General features: G+C 53.5%; 8 protein-coding genes across 8 annotated transcripts; all 8 read left to right on the top strand.

Moving 5' to 3' along the window:
• Positions 1–2,014: 2,014 nt before the first annotated feature.
• BDY24DRAFT_236329 (uncharacterized protein) lies at positions 2,015–3,989 on the top strand. The gene is made up of 6 exons (XM_076636677.1): positions 2,015–2,374; positions 2,447–2,508; positions 2,576–2,684; positions 2,770–3,182; positions 3,258–3,773; positions 3,872–3,989. The coding sequence occupies exons 1-5, from the start codon at positions 2,212–2,214 to the stop codon at positions 3,696–3,698; spliced, it is 1,188 nt and encodes a 395-aa protein (XP_076499691.1). The 5' UTR covers positions 2,015–2,211; the 3' UTR covers positions 3,699–3,773; positions 3,872–3,989.
• A 381-nt stretch (positions 3,990–4,370) lies between these two features.
• BDY24DRAFT_337081 (sterol desaturase family protein) lies at positions 4,371–5,762 on the top strand (the record flags this gene model as incomplete). Its single annotated transcript, XM_076637265.1, has 5 exons — positions 4,371–4,980; positions 5,081–5,203; positions 5,308–5,330; positions 5,411–5,515; positions 5,646–5,762. 5 exons carry the CDS (start codon positions 4,371–4,373, stop codon positions 5,760–5,762), a joined length of 978 nt encoding a protein of 325 aa, XP_076499690.1.
• A 166-nt stretch (positions 5,763–5,928) lies between these two features.
• Positions 5,929–6,555, top strand: BDY24DRAFT_236186 (uncharacterized protein). The gene is made up of 2 exons (XM_076636676.1): positions 5,929–6,288; positions 6,359–6,555. Exons 1-2 carry the CDS (start codon positions 6,015–6,017, stop codon positions 6,466–6,468), a joined length of 384 nt encoding a protein of 127 aa, XP_076499689.1. The 5' UTR covers positions 5,929–6,014; the 3' UTR covers positions 6,469–6,555.
• Positions 6,556–7,020: 465 nt separating this feature from the next.
• BDY24DRAFT_379978 (uncharacterized protein) lies at positions 7,021–8,637 on the top strand. The gene is made up of 2 exons (XM_076639120.1): positions 7,021–7,225; positions 7,302–8,637. The coding sequence occupies exon 2, from the start codon at positions 7,383–7,385 to the stop codon at positions 8,397–8,399; it is 1,017 nt and encodes a 338-aa protein (XP_076499688.1). The 5' UTR covers positions 7,021–7,225; positions 7,302–7,382; the 3' UTR covers positions 8,400–8,637.
• Positions 8,638–9,022: 385 nt separating this feature from the next.
• On the top strand, positions 9,023–12,815 carry BDY24DRAFT_236040 (NupC/NupG family nucleoside CNT transporter). The gene is made up of 17 exons (XM_076636672.1): positions 9,023–9,632; positions 9,760–9,848; positions 9,932–9,982; positions 10,065–10,134; positions 10,219–10,353; positions 10,436–10,533; positions 10,613–10,651; positions 10,770–10,850; positions 10,934–10,995; positions 11,083–11,160; positions 11,298–11,659; positions 11,726–11,794; positions 11,887–11,983; positions 12,046–12,139; positions 12,210–12,319; positions 12,400–12,486; positions 12,581–12,815. Exons 1-17 carry the CDS (start codon positions 9,441–9,443, stop codon positions 12,637–12,639), a joined length of 1,773 nt encoding a protein of 590 aa, XP_076499687.1. The 5' UTR covers positions 9,023–9,440; the 3' UTR covers positions 12,640–12,815.
• Positions 12,816–13,025: 210 nt separating this feature from the next.
• On the top strand, positions 13,026–14,386 carry BDY24DRAFT_358926 (uncharacterized protein). The gene is made up of 6 exons (XM_076637837.1): positions 13,026–13,231; positions 13,340–13,433; positions 13,503–13,683; positions 13,784–13,959; positions 14,041–14,064; positions 14,140–14,386. The coding sequence occupies exons 2-6, from the start codon at positions 13,386–13,388 to the stop codon at positions 14,305–14,307; spliced, it is 597 nt and encodes a 198-aa protein (XP_076499686.1). The 5' UTR covers positions 13,026–13,231; positions 13,340–13,385; the 3' UTR covers positions 14,308–14,386.
• A 1,485-nt stretch (positions 14,387–15,871) lies between these two features.
• BDY24DRAFT_358923 (amino acid permease) lies at positions 15,872–19,259 on the top strand. Its single transcript, XM_076637836.1, has 18 exons — positions 15,872–16,114; positions 16,228–16,254; positions 16,317–16,358; positions 16,429–16,500; positions 16,573–16,669; positions 16,753–16,810; positions 16,895–16,976; positions 17,061–17,122; positions 17,217–17,280; positions 17,373–17,459; positions 17,537–17,647; positions 17,727–17,753; positions 17,825–17,956; positions 18,023–18,111; positions 18,191–18,310; positions 18,407–18,641; positions 18,784–18,950; positions 19,032–19,259. The coding sequence occupies exons 1-18, from the start codon at positions 15,946–15,948 to the stop codon at positions 19,044–19,046; spliced, it is 1,656 nt and encodes a 551-aa protein (XP_076499685.1). The 5' UTR covers positions 15,872–15,945; the 3' UTR covers positions 19,047–19,259.
• Positions 19,260–19,509: 250 nt separating this feature from the next.
• BDY24DRAFT_406069 (FAD-binding oxidoreductase) lies at positions 19,510–22,274 on the top strand (the record flags this gene model as incomplete). The annotated part of the gene is made up of 12 exons (XM_076642682.1): positions 19,510–19,587; positions 19,841–20,137; positions 20,223–20,320; positions 20,386–20,495; positions 20,564–20,585; positions 20,655–20,672; positions 20,749–20,995; positions 21,281–21,470; positions 21,592–21,809; positions 21,884–21,931; positions 22,003–22,102; positions 22,183–22,274. The coding sequence occupies 12 exons, from the start codon at positions 19,510–19,512 to the stop codon at positions 22,272–22,274; spliced, it is 1,518 nt and encodes a 505-aa protein (XP_076499684.1).
• Positions 22,275–22,457: the final 183 nt, after the last annotated feature.

The raw sequence follows: 22,457 nt of genomic DNA, 5'->3' as shown, positions 1-22,457 counted from the left end.
TAAGTTTGACCTCGTCGGAGTCCCCACCTCCCGTCTTCTGGCTTTCCAACCTTTCTCAGGCCTTCCCATGAGAAAGGGGATGATGAGATGGGACTGCCAGTCAGCTTCCCCTGGGCTTGTTTGAACCTGCGAAAGCTTTGTCAGGCGAATAGAAAAGGTTCGAGGAGATGAAAGGCGAGAGAAAGAGGCGATCGACTCACGACCCACATCTCGACCAGGCGCGAGATTCAACTCTGCGATCTAACGACCATGGAAGTTGGAGTCCACAGGATGGATTCTAACAGTCATGGATACCAGAGGAAAGAAAACAGCGAGATGGAGGGTTAGGACGAAGGGAGGGAGGAGAGGAAAGGAGACGACGGGTTGGGCTCGACAGTTGAGGTCGAAGTCTGATGGACGTGTCGAGAGCTTGAGGGGACACAACCTGTGAATTAAAGGAACCACGGTCAGTCGAACTTGAGGATGAGCCAGCAGGGTGAAAGAAAAGCTCATGGGAAGCGACGAACCGAGGCAGAGGGAGGAGAGGAGAAGAAAGGTGAGCTCGACCTTCTTCCTTCGATGGAAGTTGAGCAAGCGACCTGGCAATTTAAGCAGCAAGTCTCCTTGACAAACGAGCAGAGTTCAAGAGTGGTCCTGTGAGCGTATAAGCTGAATCTTCAAGGATAGGTTGATGGCTGTTGGGGGACGAAGAGGAGGAGAGGGAAGGAGGCTGAAATGTCGAGCTCGAGCTCTCCTTCCCTCCTCCTCTTTCTTTCCCACCAACCAACTCCCCCTTCTCGCTTTCGACTCTCAAAGCTGCTCCCACCCTTTAAACCTTCACCTTCGCGTCCTCGTCGAAAGATTTTAAGCTCCCTTAGTCTATTTTAGGCTCTACAACGAGCCATCTCCCGGCATCGCTCTCCCCGCCCCTCCCCTCCCTCCTCCCCCCTCCATCTGTTCACCTTCGCCTTTTCTTCAAATGGCACGCTCCTTCCCTCTCAACCTCGACCTCCTTCTTCCTCTCAGACAGGCATGTCTTCCTTCACGATGGAGCTAGACGACTCTCCTCGTCCACGTCGGTCGTCGAAACCCACCTCCCTCCGTTCTTTCGTCTTTGGAATCCTCCTCTTCCTCGCCCTCCTCTATACTGGAAAACGAGCATCGTCCATAGTCACGCAAGCACGGACCTTCGTCAAGGCTACAAATCCTCACGTCGCTCATCACCATCAACCCAACGGAACCGTGGACGAGAGCCAGGTTGTTCGCTCGTTCTTCGGTCCTGGAGGAGTCGAGACCTTTTCCCTCGTCGCCACCATCTTCTTCTCCGTTCAGGAGGAGAGAGAAGTTGGAGAGGATGGAAGACGTGTGGAATGGGAGGACGACGAAAAGTGGCTGCCTTGGGAGAGAGTCTTCAGCGAGGTGGTGTTGGAAGGATTGAGCGTCGAGTCGAAGGGAAGCAAGGTCGCAGCGAAGGTCACCCTGCCCGCTAAGATGGTGTGAGTTCCCTTCCCTCAGCTCGTCTCGGTCCCTCTCCTGTATCAGAAACTCATCAGTTCTCTGCTCCCTCCAGACCTCTCCTTCGAAACGGCTTCGCTCCTCGAGAATCCATCCTACTCGCCAACTTCCATCTCCTCCCTTCCTCCCTCCAACTCCCCAACCACCTCGTCCCTCTCAACGCTACCTACTTCGACGAATCCCCTCACAGCCCTTTCTTTCGAGAAGCGAGGATCGCCGAAGGAGATACCGACGTCCTCCCTCTTCCATGGCCTGCTGTCGGATCCACCGTTGCCGCTCAAGCTGGAGAGGACAAGAGCTGGGTCGCACTCCTCCAACAACATTCGAGACCTTTCACCCTCACGAAGAGAGTTATCACCCAGTCCCCCAAGGCAACCGAGGAAGAGGAAGGAACGTCCATCAACTTTGACGAGGTCGATGGGGAACTGGAGGTAGGGCGGGAGGAGGAGAACTGGAACTGGCCTAGGATCATCGAACAACGCGTCCTCACTCGGTCGATGGTCACTCTCGTGCGAGACTATCCAGTCTACTCGCTGAGCAGGTTCAGGCAGAAGCAGAAGGCATTGGCGGCGTCAACTGTGAGTAGTTCTCTCTCCCTTTCTGTCGAACCTCGAAGCGCTGAACTCGACGCGTTGCTCCTTCGTTTCGATCCAGCGTCGATGTGGCCTAGGAATCTCTCAGAGAGACTGCTCGAGAGGCTTCGGGAGGATCGGACACATGGAATACCTCCTCGAGATGGGATCTTCGTCCTCGAACTCGTCGGACGTCGTCGTTGAGGAGCCTTCGTCGAAACGTTGGACCTACCTTCCCTTCATCGAAACAGACTTCGGAGGAGGAGGTCCCCTCGACGTGATTTCCTTGCCTGATGGAAATATAGATGGTCAGTAGTTATTTATCGTCTCTTCGATCACACCAGTCGGACTAACGATTTCTCTGCTTCGCTTTCTGGCAGAGGATTTCTCGTTCGATTGGGACATCAGCTTCTCGAGCTTGAGCCCTTTGAGGATCGCTCTCGTACGTACTCTTCTCCTTCTCAGTTTCTGATCTCGTGTGAACGGTGCTGACCACAAGGTTATCACAGGCCTACAAGTATATCGGTCGCCCTGGGAGCGACGGAGACATCGTCGTGCCTTCCTCGCCGGAGGAGAATCATCGAAACGTTCTGCGACAGGACGCAGCTGAGTTTCTCAGTCAGTGTCGCCTCTCTCTCTTCTTCTCCACCACTTTTTTGAGCGGTTCTGAGCGTTCTTCGACTACCCACCCTTCCGTTCTCAGACGCCTTGTCTGGTCACTCCTTCGACAACGATGCACGACCTCTTCTTCGATTCTCCCTTCGCCGACTTTCCTCCCTCCTCACCCTCGCCTCCTTCATCATCACCGCTCACTACTGGTGGTCTCGGACAACCACCGTTGGAATCAGCACCGTCGTCCAGGTCCTCTCCTCCCTCCGAGCCCTCGGCTTCGTCGTCCTCAGCGCTCGGCACGGAACCTACTGGTCTTTCCACCTCTTCTTCTTTTCGATCCTTGCAGAGCTCTTCGTAGTCTCGAGCTTATGCGGAAGGATTGAGTGGACTTGGGGAGGGATCGGAGGTTGGGTTCCCGTTGGAGTCTCGAGAAGGAAGGCGACTCACTCGGAACGAGCTAGCTCGAGAATCGACGCGACGTTCAGCTGGACGATGCGAGCACTCGTGAGTCTTACTCACCTTTCCACTAATCGCACATCTGAGAGCCTGATTCAAGTCCCCTTTCTCTTCCAACCCAAGCTCTTCCTCCTCTTCTTCCTCTTCGCCGTCCTCTCCCTTCCCAACCTCCCTCACCTCATCTCCGCCTCTCCTTCCTCTCCTCCAACCGTCGGCCCTGGATCGCATCGCAACAAGAACGGATCTCCCGTCCGCTTTCTCACACCGGCCAACCAATCCTTCCACCTCGTCCTCTTCCTCTCCCAATTCCTCCTCAATCAACGATCTCGAACTTTCGCTGGAACGCACAAAATCGCCGCCGCGTTGGATCTCGTCTCGGAACTGGCATGGAACCTCCCGATTATGCTGTCTTCGAGATGGGGGACGTGGTTGATGATGGATCCTCTGACGCCTTGGTTTCTGGTGGTGCTGGGGGCGAAGAGCGCGTTGGCGTACCAAGCGTGGTCGTTCGAGACGGTGAAGCAGGAGGACGGGGAGGAGGAGGAGGAGGAGTCGAGTCGCTAGAGATCTGATGCTGTTATCTGTCTCATCTGTTTGGGTTTTGAAGAGCGAAGTCGTTCTGTCGGGAGATCAAGAGAGGTGCGTCGTTCGCTTCTCTTCGTTCTTCCTTCCCGCTTCGCTTTTTCGAGTCAGATCTTTCGAAGAGAAGCTCACTCTTTTTCCATTCTCGTTGACAGAGCTCGGTCGCCTCAGAACTTGATGTCACCTCCCTCATATATACAAAGTCCAAGAGGAAGCGAGCGACCCCGCCCCGCACTCCTTCAACTCGTACGACTTCCTCCTTCCTGCGGACGAACAGGGTTTCCCGTTCCCCTCGCCGGTTTTGCCACCCCATCTTCAGCCTTTTCTTTGCTCCCAGAATCACCTTTGTCTATCGAAGTTCCTAGGGGTTCTATCTCTGTGAGTGCTTCGGACAAGGTTCCGGGCCCAGACGCGTCGTCCACGTCGAAGTCGCCCTTTGCTGACCCTCGTTCTTCCCTTCGTCTGCCAGATCCTTCTCTTTCGTCCACCTCGAAGCTGAATCTGTGAAGCTTGGGTACTTGTGAGTCCATCTGCTTGCTCTTGCAGCGTAACACGGGGAGACGAAACCTACATCGAATCGACCCTGATCGGATTCGCTCTTGCTTCGGATCTTACAGATCGCTTTCTCACCCACCAGCTCTCACCTTCGCCATCATGGAGTACGTCCTCGACTTCGCAGATCAACACCTCCTCGATTCGGTCTACACCTCCTTCCTCCCAGCAACGAGCTTCCTCGCTTCGTCGTCTTCTCAGCTTTCCAACTCCTCCTCCTCCCTCACGTCGTTCGCCTCGACGCTCTACCAACGCATCCCTCACCCTTCCATCGATCTCAACACCATCTCCTCCCTCACCTCAGCCTGGCCTCGCGACTACCTCCTTCGTCAAGCCATCTCCCTCTACTTCCTCACCCTCGTCGGAATCGTCTTCCTCTACTTTTCGATGGCCACCACCTCCTACTTCTTCCTCTTCAACCACGACATGATGAAACACCCTCGGTTCCTCGACGGACAAGTCGCTATGGAGATCAAGAAGTCGATGACAGGGTTTCCGGGGATGGTGCTGTTGACGATCCCTTGGTTCTTGTCGGAGGTGAACGGAGGAGGAAGATTCTACTCTGAAGTCGAGGAGTACGGGTGGATTTACCTCCTCCTGTCGATCCCAGCTTTCCTGATCTTCACGGACACGACCATCTACTGGATTCATAGACTCGAGCATCACCCGAGGATCTACAAGCACATCCACAAGTCGCATCACAAGTGGATCAGTGAGTCGAACCTCTCGTCCCTTTCTTTCCGTCGCGTCGTGAGCAGTCGCTCTTTCTCCCACTAATTTATCTTCCTTGTCTTCGTCTCTTGCCTCTACAGTCCCTACTCCCTTCGCTTCCTTCGCTTTCAACCCTCTCGACGGATACGTCCAATCGATCCCGTACCATCTCTTCCCCGTCCTCTTCCCGCTCCACAAGAAGCTCTACCTCGGTCTTTTTGTCGGTGAGTAACGTTTCATTTGCTCTCTCTTTTGCCTTTGACTTCTCTCGCCTCAACGAAAAGCTAACTGCCTTCGCCCCGTCGTTTTGTTTCCTCGTCCTCCTCAGTCATCAACTGTTGGACCATCTTTGTTCGTCCTCTCTCCCTTCTCGCCGCTCTTACGATATCGAAAACTGACCAGAGCCCCATCTCTTCTCTTTCGCTCTCCAGATCCACGACTCGGACATGGTCACCGGAAGTCGATTCGAAAAGATCATCAACGGACCCACTCACCACACTCTTCACCATCTCTACTTTACCGTCAACTACGGACAAGTGAGTCTTTATCTTCCGTTCCTCATTTCCTCATCAAGATTTCTTCGGATCTCGTGTACGCTTCAAGCTGTTCGCTGACTTCAAGACGCGTCCTCCGCTTCGTTCGCTCGGTCTCTCGCACCCAAAACAGTACTTCACCTTCTCCGATCGACTGGGGAACAGCTACCGTCAGCCAGATCCGGAACTGGATCCTATTCACGCGGTCAACAAGCTCAAAGCTGCTCAGCAGGAGGCGAAGGATCGTTGAACGAGAGTGGAGAGGAGGAGGGAGGGAGGGGACGGCGTGAATCGATTTTGATTGCAAGATTTTCGGGGGATCTTTCATAGATGTACTGGTTCTCCTAGAGAAACTCTCATCTTGAACGTTCAACACGAGAAAGAAAAAGAGGCGAGCAGCGGACTCTTTGAGAAAGCAAGCGCGTCCTGATCTCCTCGAATCGCCCAACGTCGACCTCCTCCTCTTCCCTTCCTCTCGTCGAAGGATCCCTCCTTCCGTACGATGGCATCCAACTTTGCCTCCACCTCCACCTACATCCACTCTCCACCCCGGCCCTCAGCTTCCCAATCTCTTCGCCTTCAAGGCACTTCCTCGTTGTCTCATCAACAACCTCCTCCCCCTCCTCGGTTCTTCTCCTCCTCAGCTCCTTCTGATCCCTCCCCGCCGAAACGCAAGAAACCCACCAACACTAGTCTCGACACATGGATTCATCGAGATGAAGCTATCGCTCGCTGTTTCGGGGAGGATCTTCAGGGGATCGTTCATACGAGACAAGGTGAGCTCGAAGGAGAAGGGAGGAAGGGGGATTCGAAGCTGACGTTCTTTCCCCCTTCGTTCTTTTGCAGCTGGATCCGACAGGTTCTCCCTCAAGACGTTTCCTTGCGTGAAGGTTGAACTAGTGGGGATCTTGGTTTATTGTGTGATGGAGGAGAAGAAGAGGGTTTACGTCCGTTAGTTCCAGCTCATCCTTCTCCTTCTGCTCTTCGAGCTCACTCCAAAGGGCATCCGCTCATTTTTTCTCATTTCGATCTGGTTGACACAGTCGACGATGGATCTTCTCAACTGATCGAGATCACCGAGAAGCTCTTTGTTCCTCGCTTTAACCTCAACTCCAAGAAGAACGAACCGATGTTCATCCCTCCTCCGCCGAGGTTCAAGAACGGAGAGACTCTCAGGGTGACGGGGGCGTTGAAGCACGAGTTTGGCAGAGTTACGGTTGGGTTGGCTAGGGAGGAGGATATAGGTCAGTATCTCGAGGGCTCGGAGGGATGGGGGAGGAGGCGAAGGAAAGGAGGAAGGGACGACCAAGCTGAATCTCCTTCCCTTTCCTTTCCTTTCGCCTCTCAGTCGCCGTCGGGCCAGAAGAAGAAGCTCGTCATATCCTCGTCGTCAGCCGCCTTCACAAGGAGATTTACCCAGACTTCGACCGAGAGCTCTACCTCGAATCCGACCTCCTTCCTCCAAAGAAGAAGAAGCTCGCCGTTCCTCCTCCTCCTCCTCCTCGAACACCCAAGCGACTCCTCACAACTTCAACTTCCAACCCTCTTCTCACCACTCCTACCAAGTCTAAACCTCCATCTTCGGTCTCAGGAAGAAGAGGATCCATCTCGTACTCTCAACCTCCCTCGTCGCCTCAGTCGTCGGCAGCGTTCTCCAGCTCGTTCGCTTCGGACCCGTCGAGCAGTCAGTTGAAATCCGCTGGGAATGGCAGGGTGAGTGTCGAGTCTTCTGGGTTCTATAACTGATGTTCGTAGAACTGTGACTGACCAGACTCTCTCCTTCCTTCAGCCCTCTTCCCTCCCCGACCCTCTCGTCATCAGCGCCTCCGACGCGTCCGAGGACGGCCTCAAGACCTACCTCCTAGACTACATGAGAGGAATCGTCGACGAAGAGTGGGAGGGAATAGATTTCGAGGACGGTGGGGAGGTCGGGAAGTGGTTGAGCCCGCAGGAGAGGAATCCTCAACAATCTCAACTCGCGTCGACGTCCTCCTCCTCCTCGCCAACCTCCTCACCTTGGGACGTCGACCCCGACTCGGACTCCGACGAAGACGGAACTTCCCACCATCCACCCTCAGCTCAGCCTCATCCTTCCTCTTCCCGCTTCAACGCCTCCCCAGAACCCGAACCCTTCCCACCCTTCTCCGTCGCTCATCTCCTCCAAGTCCGCTCCCTCGATATCTACGCTCGGAAAGTCATTCAAGGAGCCGTCAAGGATCGGTTAAACGGGATCGTTTCCTCTGCCACACCGAGCTCATCATCCGGAGGAGGAGCCAAACCGAAACGCATCACCGGCTCGTTCGCAAGGGATTTTGGAGGACGGGAACTCGTCGGGTTGGGCAGGGCGGAGCAGAGGGTCCTTTGGAAGAAGAGGTTGAACGGGAAGGGTGGAGAAGGGAGTGAATGGAGGAGAGAGAAGAAGCAGGAGTTGATGGAACAGACGGTGCACGCTTTGGTCAGGGAGGGAGAGGTGTTCGTCGTTCTCGCTCAACAGCAACAGCAACCGCTCTCGAACTCCTCTTCGTTCAACAAGAACGACTCCACTCCCAAACCCAACCGTCGCTCCACCAACTCCAAACCCAAACCCTCCCCATCTCTATCGCTCTACCTTCCCACCTGCCTCGCAACCCTCGGTCCTCTCCTCTTCCAACTCCTTCGAATCGAATCCGACCGCTTACGCGCTGCCTCGAAACCAAGAATCCCAGGGATCCGAGCTCCTACGAACTGGGTCAAGACCGAGACGCTCGTGAGGAGGTTGCAGAGCACGGAGGAGAGGTGGTACTTTGTTGGGGAGGCGGTGGTGAGAGGGGTCTTGGAAAGGTTGGACAACGACATGGATTTGCTGGAGGAGGAATGCAGCGGGAAGGGATGGAGGGTTGTTGGGTAGGTTGGAGGTTAGAGGAAGGGGCTGAGAGATGGGGAGGAGAGGGAGGGACGAACCGGGAGGCTGAGACGAAGGGGAGGGGGAGGAGACGCGTCGTCGATCTTGCGTTTTGATTTTTCGACGCTGAAACGATCTTTACGAATTACTGCTGTACGAGACAAAACGCCTATGCTTGTGCTGTTACTTTCGAACAGGATGCGTGGAAGATACAGTGTTTATATAGTACAAATTTACCGTCAAAGCTATTCCATCAAGGAAGAACTCAGCCTCGTCTTCATCGCTTCCTCCATTCTAAAGCTTGAACGGCAGTAGCCGTAGGGTGGTCGGTGTATCCAACAGGTCCGGGAGTGTAGAAGGTGGCTCTGGAGCGAAGGAAGAAGAGATGAAGAAGGAGAGAAGTTCGGAGGGAAGGAGAGGAAAGGCGAGCTTGAGCTTCTTCCCTTCGAAGCAAAATCTGACTCCGTCCTCCAATTTTCTACTCGGCAAAGGCTCGGAAGCCCAGATCTGCCTCCGGAGATTAGGAAAACCTTTTGAATCAAAAAAAGGAAAGGGGCGCCGAGGCCGATGCTGCCAAATCCGTCCTTGAAAGTGGAAAGCTCACCTCCCCCTCCTCCTTCCCTCTCAACGATCATCCACCCCTCTCCTCGCTCACCTCTGTTTCTACAAACTTGACCACCGAACTGGAGCTTACATTGAATCTTCGACGTCTGTTCTCTAGAGAGATTCCGTTCGTTAAAATAAAGGGAAAGGAGAGAATCAACCTGACCTCGTCCTCCTTCGCGGATTGGACTTGTCGAGGATGGATTGGACGTCTGGATCTACGGCCCCACCTGCTTCTCCAAGCTTGCGGAAACCCTCAGCGGGAAGGAAGAACTGACCGTCGCTCTCTCACGAGACCTTGCTATCGACAGCAACCTACTCGTCCGACCCCTACTCCTCCGTAACCAAATCGAGCGCTCCTTCGTCTCCCTCTCCTCCTTCTCTTTCTCCTCCAACCCTCGTCTCCTTAGGTCGTCAAGCTCCCAACTCCAGCAGCAGAAAACCATGGCCGACATCGAGAAGCAAACCACTCAGGCTCCAGCCATCCTCCCCGTCGGAGAGCAAACCTACGACCCTTCTTCAGAATCGCCCTCGCTCGGCTCGGACTCTGGTATCACCAAGAGGAACTCTAGGGAGAAGGAACAGGCCGTTCACGATGCGACGCTCGCTCATGAGCTCGCGGAAGACGATTTGGAGGTGAGCTCAACTTTTTCAGGTTCCCTCCTCTTCAGTCACCTTCCCGCTCGTTCACTCCCATCCTTTCGAGTCATGTAGACACGTACTGATCTCGAGTCGCTTCTTATCTGCTCGTGATGTACTCTAGGTCCACAACCGAAAAGCTTGGAGGACGATGGAGTGGTCGTTCTGGCGGAAGATTATGTTGCCCTTGTGGGCAGCCGTCGTGTGCGGGTGGTTCGTCCCTCTCCTCGCCCTCCATTCCATTTCGCTCTTCTCTGAACTAATCTGACTTCCTCGTGACTTGTTCCTTCATCCAGGTGGGCTGCTAGCATCGCCGTTGAGGAGACTAGGCATCGATGGATCCAATCGTGCGGGCTCCTTCCCCTCTCCTCCTCTCCCTTTCACACCTCCTCCCATCCGCTTACCCCTTCCCGCCTCTCTACCCAACAGGACCATCATCGCTTGGTTCATCATCTTGAACGTCCTCTTCTGCTTCGTTGATTCCAACATCTTTGGAGCTGTGAGTTATTCATCGTTCCTCCTCAAACTCTCTGTTCGATTTCGAACTCACGCGTTCATCTCCCTCTCTCCCTCCCTCCTCCAGCCGATTGGAAGGGCTTGGACCTCTTGTGTTTCCGTCCCTTGGTTCAAACTCCCCAGAATGCTTCGGTTCACCCTCGGATGGCTTCTTCTCCTCGGCCTCGTGTTCGGATCTGCCTTCGGGTTCCCTCTTCCTGAGGTGAGAAACGACGAGGGTGAGAGGGACGGTTCAAAGGAACGACTGGAAAAGCTGATCCGACGCGTTTCCCGCTTTTTCCTAGGCAACTACCTACGGACAGCGAGCCATTTCTGTCTTCGGACTCTTCATATTCCAATGCATCTACTACCTCTGCTCTCGAAACAGGAAACTGGTGAAATGGTGAGCTCTTCAAACCATCCTTTCCTGCCTCTCTCCTTCGCAGAAGCTGACCCTCTTTCTTCGTTTCTTTCTCTTTCAGGAACACCGTCATCGTCGGTCTCGTCCTTCAGCAGGCCATGTGAGTAGATCAGGCCTCGAGAACGACTCGGAGGAAAGAGCTCGAGTTCGAGGTTCGTCTCTCGCTGACCCTTGTTCCCTTTTCCGTTTCTCCTCCATCTCCCTCTTCCATCTTCCAGTGCCATGTTCGTCCTCAAGACCTCCGCTGGATTTGACCTCTTCAAGTGGATCGCCTTGGCCGCTGCTGATTTCCTCAAAATGTAAGCAGCATCTTTCTGAATCTTTGACCGCAGAACGAATCCATCGCTGATCGCGTTTCTCTCGTCTCTGTTTCCGCTTACAGGGGAGGAAGAGCTGGAGTCTTCTTCTGGGACGAATCCTTCGCTGGATACTTCGCCATCGGAAGTGAGTTCCCTTCCTCGTTCGTTTCTCTTGAGCTCAGAAAATCCGAACGCAAGCTGACCTCCTCGCTCGCCTTTCTGCCCCTCCCAGCCCTCTCCGCCGTCATCTTCTTCATCGCATTCATCAACATGCTCTTCTACATCGGTGCTATGTCTTGGATCATCGGAAGTGAGTTTCGTCTCTCCTGCTGTTTCTGAAGGGGATCCGGTTCTGGACTGGGGATTCGGTTTCGCGTCGCCAACCTCCCGTCAGCCTCCTCCGTTCTTCGACACCGAGCTGATTTGTATTTTCATCGTCCATCGCAGAGTTCGCCTGGCTCTTCTTCAGGGCTATGGAGATCAGTGGAGCTGAGGCTGTCATCGCTGCCGCCTCTCCCTTCGTCGGACAAGGAGAGTCGGCCTGCTTGGTCAAGCCTTTCGTCGACTTGATGACTCCCTCCGAGCTTCACCTCTCCATGACCTCTGGATTCTCGACCATCTCAGGAAGCGTCCTCGTGGGATACATCAACCTCGGCGTACCTGCTTCCTCCCTCATCACGGCCTCCATCATGTCGATTCCCGCGTCCATTGCGATCTCAAAGGTCGTATACCCTGAGGACGACCACCCTGTCACTCTTGGACGACTCGTTGTAGACAGAGGAGAGGAGACGAACGAGGAGGCGAACATGGTACGTCGCTCTGTCCTCCTCGTCGATTCAGAACCGATCCTCACTCTCTTTTCTTTCTCCTCTCAGCTTCACGCTTTCTCCAACGGAGCTTCGTTCGGACTCAAGGTCGCCGGTCTCATCTTCTGCAACGTTTTGGTAAGCCCACCTCTGCTTCAAATCAGACGACGAAGAGGATCGAACCTGACCTCCCGTCGCGTCTCGCTCTCCTCCCCTTCTTCTTTCTTCAGGTCGTCCTTGCTCTTCTCTACACGGTCGATGGAGTCCTCACTTGGATTGGGAAGGTCTTCAGAATCAACGAGCTCACTCTCGAGCTCATCTTCCAGTGTGCGTCGCTCTCTTCCCATCCGTCGTCGCCTCCTTCTGACTTCGCGCCTTCACGCCCACAGACATCTTCTACCCTCTCGCCTGGCTCATGGGAGTCCCCAACCAGGATCTCCTGCTCGTCGGACAGCTCCTCGGGCTTAAGCTCTTCGGAAACGAGTGAGTCTTAGCCTTCAGCTTTCGTTTCGACTTCGAGAAACTGACGCGTCTCTCCTTTCTCCCTCACTAGGTTCGTCGCCTACCTCGCTCTTCAGACCAGAATGGCCGACCCGGATCTTCCCGCTGTCACTCAGCGTGGCTACCTCATCGCTACCTACTCCCTTGCTGGATTCGCCAACCGTGAGTTACTGACGAGGGAAAAGGTAGAGGAGGAGAAACTGACCCGACTGTTTTCCCTCCTCTTTCTTGCCTTCCCTCAGTCGGATCCCTCGGTATCCAGATCGGAGTTCTTTCAGGTCTTGCTCCTTCCAGAGCCAAGATCATCGCTGTTATCGCTCCTTCAGCTCGTCAGTTGCTCTCTCGTTCTTCTCCCTCCGTCGACCTCTCGACGACGCGGTCTGACGCTCCCCCGTCCCTTTTTTTTCTCTCTCTCCTTCACAGTCATCTTCGGTTTCCTTTCTACGTGCCAGACTGCTACCATCGCCGGTATGATGGTGTAGAACAGGAGGGATGCATTGGTCGTATAATCGACGTCGTCGAAGCAGCTTTCTACCCTTTTTCTCCAGTCAACTCCTCCTCCCCCTTCGTTTCTTGTTTCTGGGCCAACGCCTATGTACTTGTTCTTTTTACCTTTTTTGTATGCCCTCATGATAAGAGAACACTTGAATCAAACAAACCCGTGGTGGGAGCGCCTCGTTTAGTCGGTTTCGTCGCGTCGCGTCGCTCACTTGCTTTCATCTTGCTCCCAGATGCCCTTTGGAAGTGCTTTCGAGAGGAACCCTGGACTTGAAACATATCTGGGCCTTCAAGGTCTCCCCCAGATACGCACGTACCGTTTTAGAGAGAGGGGGGGGAGGAGAGGGAGACCGACGCGTCGCTGATTTCTGATCTCCCTCTTTCCTCCTTGTTTTCTTTCTTTCGCCTACCCTCTTGGCGCCTTCCCCAGCTCGTTGGAATCTGTGAGAAGGAGAAAAAAATGTGCTCGTGATCACAGCAGTAAAAGCTGACGCAGTTCGGACTCGGCTGTTCAACCTCTTCCTTCTTCTTCCTCCAACACCACCACCCACCCACCTCCCTCTCTCCTGTCTTTTAGTGAGTCGACAGCTCAGTCAACTTCTTCACTCGTATCTCAGATATCTAACTCCCCTCCTTCGTCGACTGTTTTCGCTCTCTTCTTTTCCGTCCCAATCGGCTGTCCAGCTCTCCCTTCTCCCCCTTCCTCTTCTCTCCCACTCACCCAACGAACATGGCTACCGGCACTTCTCTCGACATCTTTCATGAGATCAAGATCGACGTTTGTCCTCTCGCCACTCCCGTTTCGTCGCATCGCTCTGACTCCTTTCCCATTCGTTTTCGAAACCAGCACGAAAACGTCCGAGATCTCTACAATCGCTTCAAGGTTGCCGAGTTCGACGAGCAGAAGCTCGCTATCGTCAACACTCTCGTTCGAGAGATCGTCGTCCATCTCGAAGCTGGGGAGGTGACTCTTTACAAGATGTTGAGGGAGAAGGGGATGGTCGTCGAGGAGTTGAAGCTCGATCAGGGTTCGTTGACTTCGAACGACTGCTTCGTCTCTGTCTTTCTGCTTTTAATTCTGACTTGACTTCTTCCTATTCCCTTCTTCGATCCTTGGGATCCTCACAGAAACTCACAGCCGAATCATCTCCCTAGTCGCGGCTGCAGACTCCGCCAAACTCAACGACCCTTCCTACAACTCCAAGGTCGACAAAGCATTCGAAGCCTTCCTCGATCACGCTCAGATGGAGGAGGAGTTCCAGCTTCCCTCGCTTGAGATGCAGATGTTGCAAACAGAGAACGCTGTGAGTCTCTTTTCTCGTCTGACGCGTCGCTTTCCTCATCCTCGACTGACCTGCTTTCTCCCCCTTCTCGAATCGATGCAGAAACTTACCCAAGACTTCCTCAAGGTACGCTCAGTTTCGATCTCCTTCTGTTCTGCCCTCACTGACTCGAGTCATCTTGTTCCGACGCGTCGAAAACAGGCTCGAACGACGGTCCCTCACCATCCTCACTCGTTCGTCCCTCACTCGGGAGGTGCAGTCGAGAAGGTCGCTCTCGCTACGGCCAAGGCCGAGGATGCGATTGCTGATGCGATCAACAGGAAGAGGGAGTTCGTCGTTCTCGCTCAAGAGCATGCGACGTTTCATTGAGAGGGAGAGGAGGAGGAGACGGTGTGGCTGCTTTTGCTTTAGGTTCCGATTTGCTTGGTCTTCTGAGCTCATCTCTGACGGGTCTAGGTAGTTAGGTTAATGATTTCATCACTTTTGTTCGAGATCTGCCGCTTGGGAGTGAAAACGAGAGGAGTGAAAGAACGAGAGGGAAAGGGTTGAGCTCAGCCTCGAGCTCACAAACTAACGGATCGAGTTGACCTCTAACAACCAACACAGAGGCACCAGCTGCTCAATCTGAGATCGAATACCTCTTCTCTATCCATCTCATCCGCCACGTAGGCAAAGACGACTCTCAAATTCGCGAGGACGTTGATCGAGCGACGGAGAGTGAAGGGAGGGAGCAGGTCGAGGACTGCCTTCTTCTCGTCTTCTCCCTGTCTTGCACTCGCTCTTCCTCTTTTCGACACGTCTAAGGTGAATCTCAAGCTTCTCCTAGACGTTATGTTGGAGAGTGCGAGGCGGAGTCTTCCCTTGTACGGGATGAAGAGCTAGGGCAAGCTATGGAGGGGAAGGAAAGGGAAGGAGAAAACGAGCTCACCTGAATCGGCCGACCTTTCCCTCTTCCTTCCTCCCTTTTGGTTCTTTCTCTTCAGCACGGAAAGTAAGCGACGTCGTACATGCCAAACACTTCGATGGCCAGAGGACTATCGCCGTCTAAACAGTCTTGCAGCTTCGTCGGGATCGCAGCTCGACGGTTCTGTGTGAGCTCGGCCGTCCTTCCTCCATCTGTCCTCCCTCTCCTTTCTCGTCCTCAGTCTCAAGCCTAGCTCGTCTTCAAGGCAGCAAGTCCATCAAGAGGAAGAGGTGTCAGCTAACTCTCCGTTGACTGGTTGATGTTTTTCTAACTTCTAGACGCTCTCCTTCAACCTGCCGTTGTTCCTTCTTCTTGCCTTCGGCTGCGATCCTTTTTTTGGAGCTCAACCGCTATCTCCTTCGCACCGACGTAGGCCAACAGATTGGAGAGGGGAAGGAACAGGAAGTAGAGGAAGACGGGATCTCAACGCACACCTTTCATAGAAGGAATGCGGAGCGGAAACGGGGGGGAAGGAGATCTGCGGGAGGGCGAGGGGAGTCGCGTCATGTCTGAGTCGTGGTCCCTCGTCTTTGAAGGTTTTCCGCTCTCAAAGAGTGAGAGAAGCTTCGACTTGTTCATCGCTGACTGGCAGACTTTCAAGTCTTCCCGCCTTGTCTCTGCTCCCTCGCGAACCTCGACGTCCTCCAGGGCTATTTGGGTCGGTCATCCCTCTGGTCAAAACAGGCTGACGGGGCCTCTGCTCAAGACTCTGCTATACTATTTACGTCTTCATAGATTGGGCAGGTTGGATTTTCTAGATTAGAGCGCGGTTCTTTCAGAGAGCTCTCTTTTTCGACAGCTGATCTCGTTTCCTTCCCTCGACCATCATTCCCCTTCTCCTCCTACCCCCTCCAGTCTCTTTCCTCGCCCTTCCTCCTCTCGGTTAGCTCATCTCTGATCCTCTCCTTACCTTAGCCCCTCTCGGAAGATCCTCTGATGCTGACCTCGTTTCTACTCCGTGCACCTTCAGACTTCCGAGCTCGTCGCCCTCTTCGCCCCCTCCCATCCCTCTTCGTCTACTTCCTCGACTTCGCTTCCTCAAAATGGCATTTCAAGCAAAAGGTGGTGCTTTCGAGCCCGTTGAGAAGACCTACGAGAACTCTTTTGACGGCGACAAGGTCATCCAACGTCACACCGTGCTCCCTGCGTCCGAAGACGAGCCTGAACAGCATCATCTCAAGAGGTCTTTGCAGAATCGACACATTGCTATGAGTGAGTAAACTGCTTTCTTAGTGGAGCTAGGAGTTCGATCTTGGTCGTGGAAACGGTTGAGGAGCTAAACTGACCGCGTCGCTTCCCTCGACTTCTTCCCCCTCGCTCTTCAGTTTCGATCGGAGGAGTTATCGGCACAGGTATGTTCCTCTTCTTTTCCTCTTCTCCGTTTTTCCCCGTTGACCTTCGGTCATCTTTTCAGGTCTGTTCCTCGGAACCGGAGGTGCTCTGGCGTCGGGAGGTCGTGGGTCTTCCTTTCTTCAATCCTCTCCTCTCCAGATCTCGCCCCAGCTTACCTTCCATCTCTTGATCAGCTCTCGGACTCTTTCTTGGTTACACAATCATGGGCTCAGTGTGCTTCTCGGTCATGGTCGGATTGGGAGAGAGTGAGCAAAAAAAGGAGAGAAGATGGATGCGAAGACGACGCTGACTTCTGCTCTTGCCCTTCGATCTCCCAGTGATCTCGTATCTTCCCATCGAAGGAGGTCACATCGCTCTTGCTCATCGATTCGTAGACCCTGCGTGGGCTTTTGCTCTCTCCTTCAACTACGCTTAGTGAGTCGCGTCCAATCTCTCCCCGTCTCTCGACAATGGCAGCTGAGCTCTTCCCTTCCTTTTCCCTTCCTTCCCCCCTTCAGCAACTGGCTCATCATTCTTCCCGCCGAGCTTTCTGCCTGTGCTGTTCTCGTCAACTACGTTCGTCCTTCAGACCTCTCTTCACTTCGTTCGGTTTCGACCCAGTATTGATCAACCGTCCCTTTCTCATCTTCCTTTCGCCAGTGGATTGACTCGATAAACAACGGTGTCTGGATCACTATAGCGCTGGTCGTAGTCATCGGAATCAACCTATGTGGAGCTCGAGGTGAGCCCTTCACAAACGGACGGGTGCTCGAAGTCGAGATTCTATCGCTGACTCTGAGTTTCCCTTTCTTTCTCTTTATCTTAGGTTACGGAGAGGCCGAGTTTTTCTTCTCCATGATCAAGGTCTTGACCATCACAGTCCTCATCGTACGTTCTCGCTCTTTCCCCCTCTCCCTCCTTCCGTTCTGTCGTCGAGACGCGTGTTCGACGAGGCTGACCTTCGACGCTCTTTCCCTCTCAGTTCGTTGGAATAGCCATCAATTGTGGAGCTGGACCTTCCAGTACTGGCTACAAAGGATTTACGTGTTCGTACATAACCCCGAGCTTCGCCGGTCGAAAATTCCCACTGATCCTTTTCGCCTCCGTCTCGTTCTCCCTTTCTTCTTTTCTTCTTCAGACTGGAAGAACCCTGGTCCTTTCACTCAGTACAAAGGCATCAATGGAAGTCTCGGACAGTTCCTCGGATTCTGGAGTGTTTTGACTCGTGCGTTTCGTCTCGTCTTCCTCGTTTACGCGTCGCAGCAGACCTGACCTCCTCCGTTCATCTCTCTCGTGATCCAGAGGCTGCCTTCTCCTTCATCGGAACTGAGATCGTCGCCATCACTGCTGGAGAGGCGGTCAATCCTCGAAGGAACCTTCCCCGAGCCATCAAGAAGGTCTACATCCGAATCTGTTCGTCGTTCGATCTTTCTCTCCCTGTTCGTTTCCTCTTCGTTTCCCGGGCTGATACTTTGCTCTTTCCTTCTCGTAGTGCTCTTCTACGTACTCGGAACATTCAGTGAGCATGATTTTTCTTTTTCGAGAGCAACGCCTCCCAGAACGCTCGACTGACGTCCGTTCTTCTCTCAGTCATCGGTCTCATCGTCGCGTCCGACAACGAAAACTTGGGAACGACTTCTGATGCCAAAGCTTCCCCCTTTGTTATTGCCATCGAAGAGGCTGGAATCAAGGCCCTTCCCTCCATCATCAACGCTTGTCTGAGTGAGCACTTTTCTCTCGTTCTCGACGCGACGACTCGAGCTGATCTGACTCGCCCTCTCCAAATAGTCACCGCTGCTTGGTCTGCTGCTTCTGCCGATCTCTACACTTCATCTCGAGCCCTTTACGGAATTGCCCTCAATGGAGACCTCCCCAAGGTTCGTCGAGTCCTTTCAGCAGAACGGATCCGAGACGCAAATCAACGCTTACTTCGACGCGTCTCTCCTTTCCTTCCAGATCTTCACTCGAACCACCAAGTCGGGACTCCCCTATGTCGCTCTCATCGTAGCATCCCTATTCTCGTTCTTGGCCTACATGGGTATCGGTACTGGATCAGGACAGGTCTTCGGATGGCTCGTGAGTCTCGTCTTCCTCCCTCGTCGCCCTCTTCCTCGTCGTTCTCTTTTCGTTCAGCTCACGACTCATCCGACCTTATAACTGTCACTTCAACAGTCCAACATGTCTGCTCTTGCTGGTTTGATGTCCTGGTTCGCCATCTCGGTCACTTACCTTCGGTTCCGGGGTGGAATGGAAGTTCAGGGCTTCGACAGATCAACGCTCCCCTACAAGTCCGTTTTCGCTTACTGGGGAGCTTGGTATGCAATCGTCATGATTGCGATCATCTCTTTCTTCTCTGCTTGGACCGTGTTCCTGAGGGACAGCTGGGACACCGCTACTTTCATTACGAGTGAGTCGGATCGGCCTCTTCTTTTTTTTTTTTTTTTTCGTCCCTTGTTCTCTTCGTCCTTTCCGATTTGGCTCTCCCGATGTTACTTATCTTTATCTTTTACATATACTGACCATCTTCACCTGTTTCAATTCACTTTTAGACTACCTTCCTCTCGTCATCTTCCCCGTCCTCTTCGTGGGCAAGAAGGTCATCTCGAAAACGACTTGGAGGAGCCTCGACTCCCTCGACTACATCACCAACATCGCAGAGATTGAGGCTGAAGCCTACGAGGAGCCGAGAGCTGCTACTTGGTACGGAAGACTGGCGGTGAGTTGATTCAGCCATCGCGTCGCACGGAGCCAACGAACGACTTACTGACGCCTCTTTCCGCCTCTGCCTCTATACCAGAACAACATCTTCTAAACCACTCCCCCTCATATCTGTTTCCATGCGCGTTACATCCTCGGCATCAGTTCTATTGCTTCTAGATCTCTTCTTTCTTTTTCTCGAGGACGCGTCGGTCTCGCTCGTTTTCTTTCTTTCGTTGTATTCTTAGTCGATCTTTTGTATCTCTCGCACGGGAACTTTCACGATGCTTTCTTTTTGGTAGCTTCGATCCGTACTTTCAACGAGCACATCTTCTTCCTGTTCGAGGGAGTCGGCGGCACGACGCAGAGGGTCAAACGAGAGACGAGGTCCTCTCCTCTTTTCCTTTGTCCATATTTCGGATGTATGTGAAGCGCTGTTCAAAGGTAACATTTTTCTCTCTTGAATTGCCCTAAAGTTCTATTCCTCCGTCAGTTGAAAGAAAAAAGAGAGACGGAGATGTCCCCTCGCTGGCTTATCTTTGACGCCGTCTCTCCCTCCCTGAAGCTTTCTTCTCGAAATGGGGCCTATCCTCCAACTGCGACATCATGCCGCTCACTCGAGTCTCCTCTTCCTTCTCCCCCTCCGTGATTTTACGGTCAAACCATGGCTTCTTTTCTCGGAGATCCTTCAGAACCAACCCGAAGCTCGAGGCGAGCTCACCGACCTCGTCCTTCCCTCCTCCCCCTCCCCCTCTTCCCTTCACCTCCTGTCCACCCAACGCCTGCTCCCTCCTCCTCGCAGGCACTTTTGGAGCTCTTCTCTCAGCTGGAGTTCTTTTCATCTACTCCTCGTCCCCACCGGTAGCTCTAGAAGCTTCATCGATCCATCATCAATGCCCTCCGCTTCAGCCCTCCCTCTCCGTCGCTCGAGCTCATCGCTATGGATCTCCCTCCGACTACAAATCCGCTGTCCAAGAACTTCGATCTCTCTTCTCAGAGGAGAACGATACCCTCACCATCGATCCAGAGGAGCTCCTCCTCCACGGCGGATCAACCTGGACCCATCTCGCCTCCCAACCCCCCTCCGTCGTCGTCTTCCCTTCGAATCAGAGCGACGTCGAGAAGATCCTGGAGATTTCGAGGAAGTACAGAGTTCCCGTGGTTCCCTATGGAGCTGGGTCAGCGGTCGAAGGACAGTTCAACGCTGTGAGTAGCGTAAAACTTCCTCGACGAACATCAGAGGGAAGGAAGAGAGAGCTCACCTTTGATTCCTTCTCGTCTCCCCGCTCAGCCCTATGGTGGAATCTGTATCGATCTTCAACGCCATATGAATAAGATCATCAAGATAAATTCAGCCGATGGAGATTGCGTCGTTCAGCCAGGGATCTCGTATGTCTCTTAGCTCCTCTTTCGAAGGGAAGTGCGTCGAGGCTCATGCCCTCCCTCTCTCGCAGATATCAAGAGCTGAATGATGAGCTAGCTCGGTTGGGACATAAACTCTTCCTCCCTCTGGACCCTGGGCCTGGAGCTACAATTGGAGGCATGATCTCGACGGGGTGCTCTGGTGGGTCTGTCTCGACGCGTCGGTCGACTTCGAACTCACGCTTACTTCCCTTCCTTTCTCTTCTACAGGCACGAATACCGTTAGATATGGGTAAGCTTAGTTCCCCCACACCCTTTGAGACTGAATACCTGACCTGAACTGCTCTCTTCATCTCTTCAGAACTGCTCGAGCCGAATGGTAGTCCTTTTTTGTTTCGCTGCTCTCTCGCCCCTCGCTGCTGACCTTGATTACCCGATTCTCTTCCGTTTTCCAGGTTTCTCAATCTCACAGCAGTACTTCCTTCAGGCCAAGTCCTCAAGACGCGCTCAAGGGCGAGGAAGAGCTCAGCAGGACCCGATCTGACAAAAGTCTTTATCGGAGCTGAGGGAACGCTCGGCGTGATCACAGAGGTCGCCGTTCGACTGGCTCCCCTCCTCCCGACGAGAGTTGGGATGGTTGGCTTCCCAGGCGTGAAGCAGGCAGTCGAGGCCGTCGTTGAGATTTTGGGAGAGGGAGTCGTCGTTCAGTGTGGTGCGTTCGATTCTTCTTTCCTCTTCGCATTGCGAAGGAGTCGACGAAGATATCCCAGAGGCTCAGCTCAGAGATTGAGTCGTTCAGACAGATCTGATCAGTTGTTCTTTTTCTCCAGTCGAGCTGCTTGACGACCTGCAGATCGCAGCCGTCCGTCCAACTTTCCTCGTCGTTCTTTCTTTCCTTCGACTCTCGCTGACCCCCTGATCTCGCGAATCTTCCGCATCTCCCAGATTAACAAACTCGGCTCTCTTCCGTCTCCTCTTTCGGTAAAGGACACCATCTTCTTCAAGTTTCAAGGGAGCGACGTCCTCATCGCCGAATCCGCTAAAACCGTCGAAACCATCATCAAGCGACATGGAGGCGACGCTCTTCAACTCGCTACAACGGAGAAGGAGAGCGAGCTACTGTGGGGAGCTAGGAGAGGAGCGCTTTTTGCTTCGATGGCGGCTAGCGGGTACGAAAGTGAGTCTCAAATCGTGTGGGTTTCGACGCGTCGTCCTTTCTTTCCCTTTCCTCGCCTCCTTCTTTTCCTCTTTTCGCCCAAAGTGAAAGAGCAGTAAAGCATCGTTCTTTAACTCTTCAGCTCCAATGATCTACGGAAACGACATTTGCGTACCTGTCTCTCGACTTCCAGATTTCATTTCCGAGTGTAAATCTCTTCTCTACGAGGCCGGAGTCTACGCTCCCTTCCTCGGTCACGTCGGGGATGGGAACATCCATATGAACGTAGTCCTTAGAGATCGATCGGAGCTGCCGAAGATGCATGGGTTGATGAAGAAGTTCATCTGGAAGGCGATAGAGGTGAGCTCTCTCCCTTTCTCCTTTTTTCTTCCCTTTCGAAGCTACACTGACCTTCCTCTTTCCTTTCCCAACAGATGGAGGGCACTTGTACCGGAGAGCATGGTGTAGGAGCGAACAAGAAGGTATGCAACGCTGGCTCCTTCTCTTCGTCGCCCTCGTCGCTGACTCGAAACTGCTTGCTTCTTTCTCGCAGGAATATCTCACGACGGAACTCGGAGTCGGGACAATCTCTCTCCTTCGAACGATCAAGAACGCTATCGATCCTCTAGGCTTGATGAACCCTGGGAAACTCTGTGAGTGGCGCGTCCAAGAACGGCGGCCTAAGATATCGAGCTGACCTTCCCTTCCTTCCCACTTCGCTCGTCGTTTCCAGACCCTGACGAGCTTCCACCGCTAGCTCCCTTCCCCGATCCATCGCAGAGGACGGGAGAGCTCTACGCTCCGGCGGCTGGGTGTAGTTGTTGAGTGGTCGAGGTCGAGGCGAAGAGGAGGACGGAAATTCGATGCGGTTTGACTGAACGATTTCTCTGAGCGCAAGTTTCAAGTTGATGAATAAGGGTAAACATAGACGCTGCGGTTGTTGTTTCACTGGTTGAAGAGGAAGAAAAGAGAACGTTCAGCTCGACCTCTCGATCGCGCGAGGTCTTC

Source organism: Mrakia frigida (assembly GCF_051309035.1).
Source record: "Mrakia frigida strain ATCC 22029 unplaced genomic scaffold BDY24scaffold_5, whole genome shotgun sequence".
NCBI lineage: Eukaryota > Fungi > Basidiomycota > Tremellomycetes > Cystofilobasidiales > Mrakiaceae > Mrakia > Mrakia frigida.
The sequence above is the reverse complement of the archived record's forward strand: the minus strand, read 5'-3'. Positions and strand labels throughout refer to the sequence as shown.